This window comes from Furipterus horrens, unplaced genomic scaffold (assembly GCF_987537825.1).
Source record: "Furipterus horrens unplaced genomic scaffold, mFurHor1.1.pri manual_scaffold_7, whole genome shotgun sequence".
NCBI classification, from domain to species: Eukaryota; Metazoa; Chordata; class Mammalia; order Chiroptera; family Furipteridae; genus Furipterus; species Furipterus horrens.
Genome location: NW_028327177.1, coordinates 93,876,950 through 93,891,356, shown reverse-complemented (window position 1 = coordinate 93,891,356; position 14,407 = coordinate 93,876,950). Strand labels below are relative to the sequence as shown.

The window sequence follows — 14,407 nt, the reverse complement described above, 5'->3', positions numbered from 1 at the left end:
GATTCCCCCTGAAATTTCAAGTACCCACCTGTTATTATCAACTATATTCTCTCTGCTGTACTTGACATCTCCAGGACTATTTTGCGACTACCAATTCCTAATCCCTTCATCTTCTCTCCCAGCCCCTCAACCCCCTTCCCTCTGGGAATCATCAGTCTATTCTCTGTATGTGTCACATGGCTCATTCTTTACTGGACTATCCCTCATGTGTGCTTCCATTTTCTGATTATTACCTCTCTTGGGAAATGTTGGGTCCATCCTAAAGTACCCCCAGCTCCTCACACTTCCCTGCTGCACACTCACTGCCCTGGGATTGGCATGTTTAAGTCTGTTCCCTCCATAAGGTTCACAGGAGCCAGCCTGTGCCATTCACATAACTCAGCACAATGCCTGGCAGCAAGCAGGCACTCAAGATAGATTTCCTTGATTTTAATTTAAATCATGCCTTCCTCAAATTGGCACAGGGTTCATTTCTTTATGTCACATCTGACACTAATCTTGGCACCCCGACTCACCATTTGAACTCCCTTGAGACAACAGCAGCACATACGGACATGGTCACAAACATGCACATGTCACTCTACAGAACATTCCTTCCACCATGACATTTGAACCCTGAGGAGATCTTCTTTTTCCTGAATGTTATAAACAGAGTATTGGATACTGCTACATAAAGCACAGTCTAGTCAAACCTGATCTGGGCCTATTAAAAAAGGAGAGATGTTTTTAAAAAAGTGTGAAGACATTCTCTGAAATGTCTCCCTTCGCATGCACATGTCTGTAAAGTCGATATCAAACACTCAATTTTATTTGAAAGTCTTAAACAAATAAACAAAAATGTCAGAGCTGTAATTACATGACTTATTTCTGTAATTTAAAAAACAAAAACAAACCTGCCCTGTGTTTTCGGTGAGAGAAAAAAAATTTTAAGCATATTTTATTGACTATGTTGTTACAGTAGTTCCAATTGTTTTACCCTTTTGCTCCCCTCCCCTCCAGCAATCCCACCTCCCTTAGTTCACATCCATGTGTCGAGCATATAAATTCTTGGCTTCACCTTTTCTTATATTATTCTTAACTTCCCCTTGTCTATTTTGTACCAAACAATTATGCTTCTTAATCCCTGCACCATTTCCCAATTGCTCCCCCTTCCCCTTCCCAGCTGATAACCCTGCAAACGATCCCCATACCTATGATTCCGTTCCTATGCTGGTTTGCTTAGTTGGTTTTGTTTTTATTTTTTATATTCAGTTGTTGATAGTTGTGAGTTTGTTGCCATTTTAGTGTTCAAAGTTTTGATCTTCCTCTTCTTAAGTAAGTCCTTTTAACATTTCATTTAATAATGGCTTGGTGATGATGAACTCCTTTAGCTTTACCTTGTCTGGGAAGCACTTCATCTGCCCTTCCATTCTAAATGATAGCTTTGCTAGATACAGTAATCTTGGTTGTAGGCCCTCGCTTTTCATCACATTGAGTACTTCTTGCCTGCAAAGTTTCTTTTGAGAAATCAGCTGAGAGCCTTATAGGAAACCCTTGTAGGAAACTCTCTTCTTTTCTCTTGCTGCTTTTAAGATTCTCTCTTTATCTTTAATCTTTGGCATTTTAATTATTATGTGTCTTGGTGTGGTCCTCTTTGGGTCTCTCTGTGCTTCCTGGACATTATGTCTACTTCCTTTACCAAATTTGGGAAGTTTTCCTTCATTATTTTTTCACATTAGCTTTCAATTTTTTTGCTCTTCCTCTTCTCCTCCTGGCACTCTTATGATTCAGATGTTGGCATGTCTAGAGTTGTTCCAGAGGTTCCTAAGCCTCTCCTCAATTTTTCAGTTCTTGTTTCCTCATTCTGTACTGGTTGACTGTTTTTTTCTTCCTTATGTTCCAAATCATTGATTTGAACCCCAGTTTCCTTCCCTTCACCATTGATTTTGTGTGGATTTTCGTTTGTTTCATTTAGCACAGCCTTTACTTCTTCCCTTATGCGTTTGCCATACTTAAGCATATCTGTCAAGCCTGTGAGCATCTTATCACCAGTGTTTTGAACTCTGAGTCTATTAGGTTGGCTATCTCCTCCTCACTTAGTTTTTCCACTGGAACCTTGATCCATTCCTTCTTTTGGGCCATACTTCTCTGTCTCCTCATCTTGACAGGCTCCTATGTTTGTTTGCCACTGTGTCTTAGGTAGAGCTGTCTCACCTCTTACGTTGTAAGGGGTGGAGCCTTAGGTATTCATCAGTACAGGTGACCTGTTTCACCACACTGTGGTGCTGTATGTGGGGGAGGGGTCTGAGAGGGAACAATGCCGCTTGTTCATCACTTGTCCCTTTCCCAGGCACTTCTCCCACTTCCGTATGGGACTGGTGTCTCTCTAGCTGTTGCCCTGGCTGTCGTTCCCAGTGGGTGGGTGTGCGGACATTCTAGGACCGTGGGGACCTTTTAACCAAGCGGACTCTACTGAGAGACTGGCAGTTTCTGCCTCTGCCCCAACCCCCAATGGTCTGCTTAGTCAGAAGCAATGAGACTTTATAATCCCTGGCCCTAAAACCGTGAGCTGTGCGGTCTGGTCTGGTGCTGGGAGTGCTTCCCAGGTGTCCCTCCCTACTTTTTAAAATGTGTGACTGCACATCCCGCTGGCCTGCCACTGCTACCACTGCTGCCACCATCACACCAGGTCCTCTCTGCCCCAGCTCTGCCCCTCCTACCTATCTTTGTTTGTTGGACTTTCAGGCAGCTTGATTTTCTGGAAATTCTGGTTGTCTCTAGTTCTGAGGTAGTCGTATTCCTTCTTAGTTGTGGAGGGAGACACAGCGTGTCTGTCTAGGCCTCCATCTTGGCCAGAAGTCCGAGAGAAATTTTTTTATTACAAAGGCTTTTCCTTCCCAACGCGTGTTAGAATTATGGTCACTATAACATTTCTACCAGGTCTAAACCAAAACACAATTCAGGCTCTGGTCTTAACCAGGTGCTAACTCAGTGTCACCAACCACGGGTCATCCTGACCTTAGTGAGTGACAAAGTGTGACTAGCAAGGCCTCGTCACCAGAAATGCTGTTCCCGAACTACTCCAGCCTCTGGGCTTCACTTGACATTCATGGGAGAGGAGGAGCAGAGGAACAGGGTAGACGGCACCAAGAGGACACACTAGGTAAAATCCCGAACAAGGATCTGACTCTTCCAACGCCAGTGCCATAGAGAATAGAAACATGGGAAGGCCCTGTTCTGGACTGAAGGAAACAGACATAACAACCAGATGCAATGCTTCAGCCACGAGTGGTCCCTGGATGGGTAGATGGGGGTTGAGGGAGAAGAAAAGGGGTTTTGGTACAACTGAGGACATTTGAATATGAACTGGATATTAGCAGATATTCTTAAATTACTGTTCATTGGCAGAGGCAGATAAGAGTAGGTAATTATGGAGGAGAATTTTCTTATTTTTAAGAGTACAGGCCGAAGTATTTAGGGGTAAAGTGTCAGGATGTCTGCAACTTGTTTCCAAATGGTTCAGGGGGGAAGTGTGTATGTGTGTACACACACACACACACACACACACACACACAGATCAGATGAGGCAAAATGTTCAAATAAAATCTAGGTGAAGGCAATACTATTCTGATAACTTTTCTGTAGGTTTGCAAATTTTCCAAATATACAGTTGGATAGAAAAATATAATGTAAAACCTTATTCCTTTGATAACACATAATTTGTTCGTTTGTTCGGCAGCCGTCCGTCTCGAGAGACGATGGTGTAGCTTCTTAAGAGTCTTTCTGCACCGCCGAGAATGGCTGTGCAGTCCGACTCGGGAGTGACACGGTATCTGTCTCCTCCCGTGTTGAATCGACATCTTGTGATGACGCTGGAGTGTCCTCTCCAGTGAAGCTGAAGCTACAGAGCCTGGGCAGGGTGATATGGAGGGTCTGCTGTTGCCCATGCAGCAGACCCCCCCTCTCTTCGCAGCTGAAGGGTCCAAGGGAAAGACGGAGTCAATACAGCTTGGCTTCAGGTGCGCCGCAGGAGTTGCCGGTGTTGACTACAACGTCAAACCGCCTTAGGGACTCCGGCTCCGGATTTTCTGTAGGGGTTTACTCCCTTAGCCTTTCCCCTGAAGAGGTATGCCGCAAGGCAGCGGAGGTTTTTTTGGAATCAGAGTTTTCCTTCTCTGATGTGCCCTGACTGGAAGATCGAACCAGCGACACTTAGCTCGCAGGCCGACGCTCAATCCACTGAGCCAAACCAGCCAGGGTTAACACATAATAAAGAGGTAAAAAGCACAAAGAAAGGGGCTGGTAGGTGTTTAACAGGTGATTATAGAGTTTTGATCATTTCAGAACTCAAAATATACATACTATCCACAAGCACAACATTCCCTTTACAATATTAGTAGTTATATGATACTTTTGTTTCACTGTCCACAAAAGCAAAAAATGTGCCCTCTGGCTGGAATGCTCACCCAACCCAGGGAGGCATCCCCAGATTTCATTAGAGAGGTGGACCTCCCACCCCTTAATTTGCTTTGAGAAACACAGAACAGGTTATTAAAACTCACCCACAACTCCATCACTGTAACCCACAGAACATTCTGTCCATGTGATATGAGGTTAACAGCTGACTTTCCCAGGAATCAGAACCTCAGTGCAGGAAGGGACAACATTAAGTTCCTGCTCGCTCATTCTTCGTGCAGGGCACACAGCAGTCACTCAATAAATATTTATTAAATGAGTGAGATATCATACAGCCCTTTGCGTGCATTTGAAGATAAGGTAACAGGAAATGACTGACAAGTAAGAAGTATAATAAAACAGTGATTAGAACAACACGGAAGACTAAAAATTGGAAAAAAGAGAAACATGCAAACCACCAAAACTAAAACAGTAGCTATATGGGGGTGGGGACTGAGAAAATGAGTTGCCATGGAAAAATCCTAAGAGCATGATGAGTACGTATACCAGAGAGACAAGGACTGCAGTGACCTGGGGAAAAGGGGACAGGAAGTAAAGCAAGGGAGGAAGTCAGGAAATAGTGAAAACTCTACACTCTTGTTTGAATTTACAGATGAAAAAAAAAAATCCTTAGTCCTAACAGGAGGGCAATCTGGTCAAAAAACTACTAGGCTTTGACTCTGCCTAATTAATTGTCATCATTGAGGTTCTAACCACCTTTGCTACTAACTCTGGGCACATCACCCCTCTGGGCAATTTCCTCACTAGTGAGTGATAGGATGGGTCTAAGGGAGCGATAAGATCACAACCAGAAGAAATCTAATGTACAGTATACTGAATACCAACAATAATGTACTGTAAGTATGTAACGTGATAAATATCATTATAATGGCAACCACATTACAATATATAAACATAGCAAAGCAACATGCTATATACTTTAAATTTACATAATATTACACATCTAATTTACCCCAATTTAAAGAAAAATCATATCCAACGATTCTCTTCAAAGGACTAAAGAAATCTCAATTTCCTTCTTTCAATTCCTTGTAATTTCTTAGGTTTCTACGAGTAATTTGTTTTAGAAATAAAGAAAAGATTTACATTTTCTTGAAACAGTTTTTAAAAAGGGGTTTTTAAACAGATCAGAATATCACATCCTGCTCTTGGCCATGGATCCTGAGTAGAATAGTTGGGAGACAGTGTTAGCCATGAGACTTCAAAGCTATGAGGAATCTTCACCATTTTACATTTACATAATGCTCCACAGTTCACCAAGGAATTTTGCCTTGTCCAGCAATCAGGAAACTGCCCTCAGAGGAGAAGCTCATGCAGTGGTGTGCTGAAGCTGGGTCACTTCAGTGACATTGTATCAGTAGGTTGAAGGTAGCCATGGTTGGAGTATACATATCATGGAAATAGGCAAACACTACAGATTTGAGCTTCTGTGCCCCACACTAGCCAATTCAACCTCTCCCTTCCCTTAATCTTACCCCCAAACCAAGACTGGACCTCAGGCCACCCTTCTTCCAACTCAGGACTCCTTTTACCCTGTTTTTGCTTCCTGTTTTGTTCCCTGACCTTGTAAGACCATAAGCTGGACTGCAAAGACCTCTGGGGCAGGGACTCTACTAGATTAATATCAGGCGCCCACCTGTCCTGGTCACAAATCTATCCCTGAGCCTAGCACAGTGCCTGGCACACAGCAGGCCCTCAATCCGCACCCATTGCTTGGACAGCACACACACACCTACAACAGTGCACACAGGTGCACAAAGGCCACATGCAGCTCAAGTCCCAGCAGTGATCTCTGGAAAAGCCTAAACCCAACTTCTCATCCTCTTCTCCCCACTAAAGAACAAAAGTCTTAAGACTCTCCCCCATCCACACTCCAGCAGAACACCACAGACAACACCAGCGCTTCATAAATGCATCTTGCTAATTCTGCATTTCTGTGGGCCCAGTGAGTATGTCAACCATCGGGGTTCGCATGCCTGCAACCCCACGCTCACGTGGCCCTCTGAGCCTGATGCTTGGCCCTCGGAGTTGAAAAGGTTGACCTACCTCCAGGCAAAGAGCAATGCTCTTGCCTGGCAGGAATTTTCTATCAGATTCCCCAGGAGCGAGACTGATGCGCATCTTCCACCCAGTAGTACTCAGCACCAGGACAGACGCTGCCTTTCACCTGCCACGATCTGTCCACAGGGCAGAGGCTGGCTGAGCTTCCTCTCCTAGGGGAATGTGGGCCGGAGACAAAAACCTCAAAGACACTCTTTCCTCACCTTCTGTGTCCCATGAGTTGTGTTTCCAGGTGCCATGTTGAGTGCTGTGCCCTTTTGAGTCCCTCCAGAGTGTGTGTTTTAAAGCACTCCCCAGGTATGCGCTGTGTGCCAGACACTGCTAGGCCCTTCTTTAAGCCCTTCTTGCATCCCAGTACATACATGCATCTTCCCTTCTAGATTGTAAGCACGGTCCACGTCTGACTGTATCCCCAGGGTGCCTGATAGCTGAGCACATGCTAGGTACTCAATTACTGAATAATCTTTTTCAAAGTGATCACCACGCCTTAGTGATTGTCATAGGAAAGTAGAGGCATGCATTCCAACTGCTCTCCTGGGCTCTGTGGTCGGTGCAAGAAAGACTTACAGGCTGATAACAGACTAATGCCATGTGCTGAGTGTCAGCCAAGTACCCCGTGACCACAAGCTAAGCATTTATTACCACACACTGAACCTTCACATCAACTTCATGACCTACATACCCGTCATCCACCTTCACAGGTAGATTGAGATCAGGAACTTCAGCACCCAGGCCAGGATCTCACCACCTCCCCTAACACCCTCCTGGCAGTTCCCTTGTCGCTAGGGCCACCCTGTGAGAAGGAGACTGCCTAGATGGGCCCCCAATGACACTAGAATACCCACTCTCTGCCTCCGTGGGTTATCTTGGCCCAAGCCCAGCGCCACCCCTGGGCAGCCACAGCAGCCGCATCCCATCCTGCAGAGGGACTCTGAGCTCCCGTCTACAGAGAGGAGGTAAGACGAAGGTCTCCATCAGGTGAGAACCAGGGGGTGGCAGCTGACACACAGCAGGTATTGACTCATATTTCTGAACTGACAGGTGGAGGGGTTAGATAAGGACAAGGGGCCACTACCAGTGAGAAGGACCTCAGCTCGCCTGAAGCCAATCCCACCGTCCGGAGGAGAGGGGCTCCCCCGGACACCCTGCCCACAGACCTCACATTCCTCTGCAGGGACACAGTTTGGCTCCTGTGATTTATGGACATTTTGTCTTTTAACCAAGTGACTTTATTGTGAGGAGACCTATTCCCACTGTATTTGTTGACTGAGCAACCATTACTTGCCACTTCTACTGCTGGATGCCGACTCACAAGAACACAGGATCTCTAGAAAGTTAAGCCCCACAGGAGTGCAGTTTTCTGCTGCCAGCAGTGAGTGTGGGTGGACCACATCACTTCTATGGGCCTCAGGGGTCTCAGCTGTGCAGCAATGGAGTTAGGCAAGCAAATTTCTGGTGTTTCAAGAGGAGAATTTTGAGGGCAGAAGTGGCTTGTCCTTTTTGTAAACCCTTCCTATAAATGAGCTTGTGGTGAAATGGGAAGACGGTGAGGACTCAGCTCTGCTGGGAGAATGTAAAGGTTTAAGTCTGTTCACTTGTTCATTTATTCTCTCCTGTGTGCATGCACTCATTAGCTCAGGCAGTCAGTCAGTTAACATCCCACACTGCTCAGCAGCCTTAAACACTTGAGGAAAGAGCCCAAAGAAGGAATTCAGCTTCCCAGGCAGGGCATTCCCTTTCAGATTGCACGAATGGTCTCTCTTTCTTGAAAAGAAAAATATCTCTGGCCTGCTCATTTCTTCTAGTGTATTTTGAGCATCTTCTTTGTGCCAGCTCTGCTAGACTTCACTCTCCTGCAAGGCCAGGCCTTGTCTGGGGAGTGGCATCCCCGCCTGGGGCCCAGGCAGGGCCCAGCACACAGTAGGCTCTCAGCCTGTGAGAGTGGCTTTGGCGGACTGAATTGGCTAGAAAACAGAGTGATTTTTAAATGGCAGTGTGAAGGCGTGTACCCAAAATTGAGATCTGCCCCAGAGTCCTGTGCCATTTCGGCTCAGAGGATAGGCTCGGTTAGCTCCCCACCCCCTTAGTTGTTCTCTTCTCCGACCTGCTTATCAGCCTCCATCTTGGTCTTAGGTCAGAGTTGTTTTGGTCACTGATTTTTATTAGCTCTTCGTTCCCTGCCCAAAGGGATGTGAGGTGCCTGCTCCACTTCCTCCTCCCTTCAGAAGTTCAGCTGTTGACCTTGAGAAGCAGGAAACCTATCAAAAAGGAGAGTATAACCTCTCCTGATCTGAGGCTGTAGCCTTCACTCTCAGACTCATCAGCCCTGTGACCTGGGACAAACTGCTTCACCTCTTCAAAGTGACTTATTGGAGACCCCATCAGCATTTCCCACAGTCTGTTCCTTAGAACATGGTTTCCTCCACACATCAGTAGGCATTGCAGAGGAAAAAAAAGGGGGGGAACTGTTGCCAAACCTGTTTGGGCACTGCAGGCTTAAGCTCAGTCAGATGTGGCCTTTCTCACAGGACCCAACAGAACTTAGAAAAGGTCAGTGTGCATAGAGGCATCTCTCAAGAGAAGTGATCTGCTGGTGCACAGATCACACCAGGGACATGCAGGACAGGGAGATCTTGAAGCAAGGGGGTGGTGAGAAGATCAGGGCTTTCTTCCTTGACAGTGTCAAAGACACAGGTTTAAGAGATACCTGTGATATTGGGGCAGGCACTTAAAACCATCTTCTCACCTGCAAAATGGAGGCAAACAATGTATATTCTGCTCAGTTCCTATGATGTTTGGAGCCAATGTATATAAAAGCCCCCAAATTAGCAGATATTATTACAATTTGCTATACAGAGGATTAACCAGGCTCACTGAAGGATTTTAATGGCTTCTTGGCAGATCCTCTACGACACTGTCCTAATTAATGCCTTTGGTCAGTACAAGGACAGATAAAGACTCAGTTTGGTGAAAAAAACATAACAAAGCAGAATGTGGGATTCAGGAGACTTAGTCTGTGTCTAGGCTCTTCATTCCTTGCTACAAGACCACTACCCAGCCCTTTGCCTCTCAAAATCTCAATTTCTCATCTGTAAAATACTATTACTTTCCTCACAGGGTCTTCTCCTGTGTCTCAGGTAAGATCATGCACACTCATTAAATTACTTTAACAATAATTTAATAAGCTGTCTATGGGTTTATGCCAATGAGTGTATTGAGATTCTCCTGTTTCCATATTTATTCAACAAATGTTTAGTGAGTGACTACTGTATCCCTGGCACTGCCCTGAGGAATCAATGAGAAGACACACAGAGCCTGTTTGCACACATGGGGTTTATAGTTCTTTATAAATAATATACCTATAACTTTAGGATTGAAAGGAAACTCATCAACCAACCCCTTTCTTTTAAACCAATGAGGAATCTGAGAGAGAAAGTAAAGAGACACCCCCAAGGTTACACAGCCAGGTTTTGTCTACAATAATATTTTAAAGTTCCTAATAAAAATAAAATGGTAAACCATTCAAAAACCCAACATCTGTGTCTTTGGCTATTTTGCTTTATGTCCTAGGCACACCACTGAAGTACAGTGAACAAAACAGGCAAGACCTGGCCTCATGGAATTCACAGTCCAGTACGGAAGGTAGACACTAAAAAATTAAATATAAAGAGGATAAAAAACTGAGTCATCTGATTACCATTTTTCTAAAACACAAATCTGCCCTATCAATCTCCTGAGAGGAAAATCTTCCTGGGTTCCTCACTCTAAGTAGGAATAGAAAAACAAAAAAGGAAAACAGCTGCCTTTATTAGGTGCTTACTACATGCCAGGTGCTTTACTATGATTAACCCAGGACATGCCCCAACGACCCATTGCAGGAGATACTATTATTGTCCCCACTAACCAATAAAGAACTGAAGTTTCCACTTAACCATTACTCATAGTATATGCAACTGCCTCCTCAATCCCCAAGACTCGGAATTGCCTAAGAATTCATATCTTACCCATCTTTGTCCCTGGTGCACACAGTATTCAATAAATGCCCACTGAATGAATAATCAATTGATTGATCAATGGGCTAGTTTCCTGCTAATAACCAGAGCTGATCAGTCTCCTGAAAATCGCATGTGAGTTAGCTTTGATGTTGTGCAGAGTCAGAGACAGACCCCAGAGCCCTGAGACCAAGGCTTGTCTCTGCGGGAACTTGGATGATCACTTCATCACTCCAGGCCTGACTGTTTAAAACCGTAATGATGAAGACGCAAGAAATGATACAATGAACCTAGTTCTAGAAATCAGGTCTCTGAAACACACTGAGGAAGGAATGCCCAGGAAGGCCTTTGAAACTGAACTCTGCCTGCTTTCAGAACTAGATCTACAGTGAACTGTTTCAGGGTAGGATGCCGAGCAGATCTATCGGGAGTGCGTAAAGAACCTCCTCTCCTTCCACAGCTCAGTGGGTGTATTTATCTTAATAAAGTAGGTTTTCTCCCCATGACAAATTTGCTCAATATAGAAAACTTCTTTTCCAGAGAAGTGTTTTGGATGAATTGAGGCTGCCAACTCCATACCCCAGAACAGAGGGGCTAGTGTTACGCAAGAGCCCACGTTCACATGCTGGAAGGAGACGAAAACCCAAAACCGCCACTCTCAATTCCTACACTCTCCGCTGGGAAGACCCCAGTGAGGAACAACAACTGAGTGTGGTCAAGACAATCACAGACATGGCATGATGGCTCCACAGCCACGTCCACAAGGAGAACTCACCACTTGGCCAAGTGTGAGTCTGTCCCTTAAAGTGAGAGCAACGACTAGGAGCTGGGGCTCTACAGAGAAACAATTTTTGTTTTTATTCTTTCTGCTGTTGGCATTGGTTTTCAATGAATTTCTGTCCTCGTGTCACCTGCTGGCCATAACGGGGTTAATATTACAACTTCTTAACTTATAGGACCATTGTGAGAACTAAATGAGGTAAGTAAGCTAAGTGACCCACACAGAGCATGACACATGGCAAATACTCATATTGTTGCCTTTGATGATTGTGGAGGAGTAGTGGTGGTGTTGACAGTGGCGATGGTTGTGGTAGTGACTGTGGTGGTGGAGGTGATGGTGGTGCTGATGGCAGTGACGGTGGTTATGGTGGTGACGGTGGTGACAATGATGGTAGTGGTGATAATGATAGTGATATGGTGTTGGTAATGGTGGTGGTGGTGACAGTGGTGGTAGTAGTAATGGTGACAGTTGTGGTAGTAGTGACGGTGACAGGGGTGGTAGTAGTGAGGGTGACAGTGGTGGTGGTGATAGTGGTGGAGGTGATGGTGGTGGTGGTGCTGATGGCAGTGACGGCGGTGGTGGTGGTGACGGTGGTGACAGTGATGGTGATAATAGTGATATGGTGTTGGTGATGGTGTTGGTGGTGGTAGTAGAAATGGTGACAGTGGTGGTAGTAGTGATGGTGACAGGGTGGTAGTAGTGATGATGACAGTGGTGGTGGTGATAGTGGTGGAGGTGATGGTGGTGGAGGTGATGGTGGTAGTAGTTATGACAGTAGTGACCGTGGTGGTGGTGATGGTGGTAAATAAAACAACCTGAAATACAGAAGTCCTACCAAGGGCTCTTCAAAACACCAAAAGAGAAGCAGGGAATCCTGTGACGACTTTCCTGGAGGAACATACTTGAATACCTCTCAGAAGAGAAAATGAAGTGGCACCTCCACCTAGGAAGGCCCAAGGCTGCCCAGATGCCCTTGACCTCAGGATAGGTCACTGGGTCCCTGTGAGGAGAGAGGCTCACTGGGGCCTTTGGGAGAGGAAACCAGGTAACAGAGAGACCTGAGAAGATGAACTTCCCCAGAGTAAAGAGAAGGGGGAGGACATTATAATCACAGAGAGAGGCCACTGTTCAACCACAGACTGGGTAAAATAAAAAAGCATGAAGAGCAGAGGTATGGCAGGAGGCAGGCAAGCAGGAAACCAGGTATCCTGTTGACAAGTGATGCACTTTAGAGAACGATTTGGCAGTGCTTGTCAAGATCTTAAATGCACACACAGGATGACCCAACGTCATTCCTCAGTAGCCACGTAAGAAAACAGTCTGTCCATGTGCTCAGGAGGCATATACCAGAAGTGTATCACAACAGTGCTATAAAAGGAAAAAGCAGAACCTACCCACCTATACCAGCAGGAAAATAGCTAAATAAACAGGAAGATTCTCATACTGTGGATACATTGTTCAATTTGTTGTAGCATAAAAACCAGATAGATTCACATTACTGTCTTAAAAACATTTTAAAACATATAATTGAATTTAATTGAATTATTTTAAAAGGTTACAAAATAGATCAACAAGCACAGCATTACAGCCTGTATTTAAAGAACAGAAAGGGGGAAAAAAAGAAGGGAAGAATGACTTTTTTCTATATACAGAGGCACCTAGAAAAAGTTCTGGAAGGAAATGCACAAAGTAGATCATAGTGGTTACCTCTGGGAAAGGCAGGAGTGGGGAGGGGGCTGGAAATAAACTTGGGGGAGGGGAGAACCAGTGGGGACTGCATTCTTATTTTTAACTAGGAAAACGTATCCATGCACTTCCTGGGCATTAAATTAAATTTATACATTTACTTTTGAGGGAAAAAAAAAAGAAGAGGAGACAGGAGGTAGACGAGATGATGACTTCAAGAAACGGAGTAGCTGCCAAGAGTAAGGGTGTACCCTTGCCCTCTCCTGGGGGACTGGCCACACACATGGAGACACAGCATGTCTGAGCATGTGTCTGCAGTTTGTTGGAATGAGTGTCCACAGCTTTTGGAATCAAATATTTAATTTCACACTATATCACTTCTATTTATACCAACTCTTCCTTCCAAATCCTGGAAAAACTCCCTCATACTTAACAAAAGTATCTCTCCTCTGGTGTCAGAAATTAGGGATATTAATGGGGACACATGACATTTGGCTATCTCTAAATTTTGGATGGCCTCCACTGACTTATATAGACAAAGATGAAGTTCTGCATTGTATTTAATTGTTCCATGTAAAAAAAAAATTTTAGCCCTGGCCTGCAAGGCTCAGTTAGTTGGAGCATCATCCCATACACCAAAAAGTTAGGGGTTCAATCCCCAGTCAGTGCATGTAGCTAGGTTGTGGGTTCAATCCCAGGTCAGGGTGTGTATGAGAGGTTACTAATCAATGTTTCTCTCTTACACTGATATTTCTCTCTCTCCCTTCCTCTCTCTAAAATCAATAAATATATTTAAGAGCTTTTTAAAATTTAATGTTCAATGATAATTTTACCTTTCCTTGTTTTCTTCCATTCCTCTGAAGATACACTGATTCATTACTGGGGAACTTTCCACAGACACTGTTTGGCAGGCCCAGGTCTTCCCTCTAAAAAAGCAAAATAAACAATATTTACACCTTCGTGGATTTATGTTATAAACACACAATGAGTTGCATTAAATACATAAAGGGGAATATGTGAAAGGCTGCCCAGCGTCCATCAAAATCCATTCTCCCCTTTTTCCACAGGAATTCAAGTTTTAACAGTGACTATATTTCCCAGGCATCATTGCAATTAGGTGCAGCCAGGAATCTGAACTCACAGTGAAATGGGAAAGGAGGTGATATGTGCCACTTCTCTTTCCAGGGCTCAAGACATGTGCATGCCTTGTCCTACTGGTTCCCACTGGCTGGAACTCAGCTCTGGCTATGCAGTTGATGACAATGCTCTTGGAAATAACAGAGCAACAGAGAGAAGGCACCTTGGTCTGTGACTGTGTGGAGCACAGCCACCTTCTCAACTTGTTCTTTGAGTCACTCTCATCTCAGTTGGCACAATGATCAAGTATTTTCACTGAGACCCCTCTGAGGGTGGATTTGGTTATCTGGAGCTT

General features: G+C 44.8%; 1 protein-coding gene across 2 annotated transcripts in view; it reads right to left on the bottom strand.

The window, feature by feature from the left end:
* Positions 1-14,407, bottom strand: part of ARHGEF3 (Rho guanine nucleotide exchange factor 3) — a 313,957-nt gene that overhangs the window by 263,367 nt on the left and 36,183 nt on the right. For both annotated transcript variants that reach the window (XM_090283994.1, XM_090283993.1), the window contains exon 2: positions 13,809-13,901. In XM_090283994.1, the coding sequence (XP_090140120.1) occupies positions 13,809-13,852 (44 nt within the window). In that variant the 5' untranslated portion in view covers positions 13,853-13,901. The remainder of the gene's footprint in view (positions 1-13,808; positions 13,902-14,407) is intronic.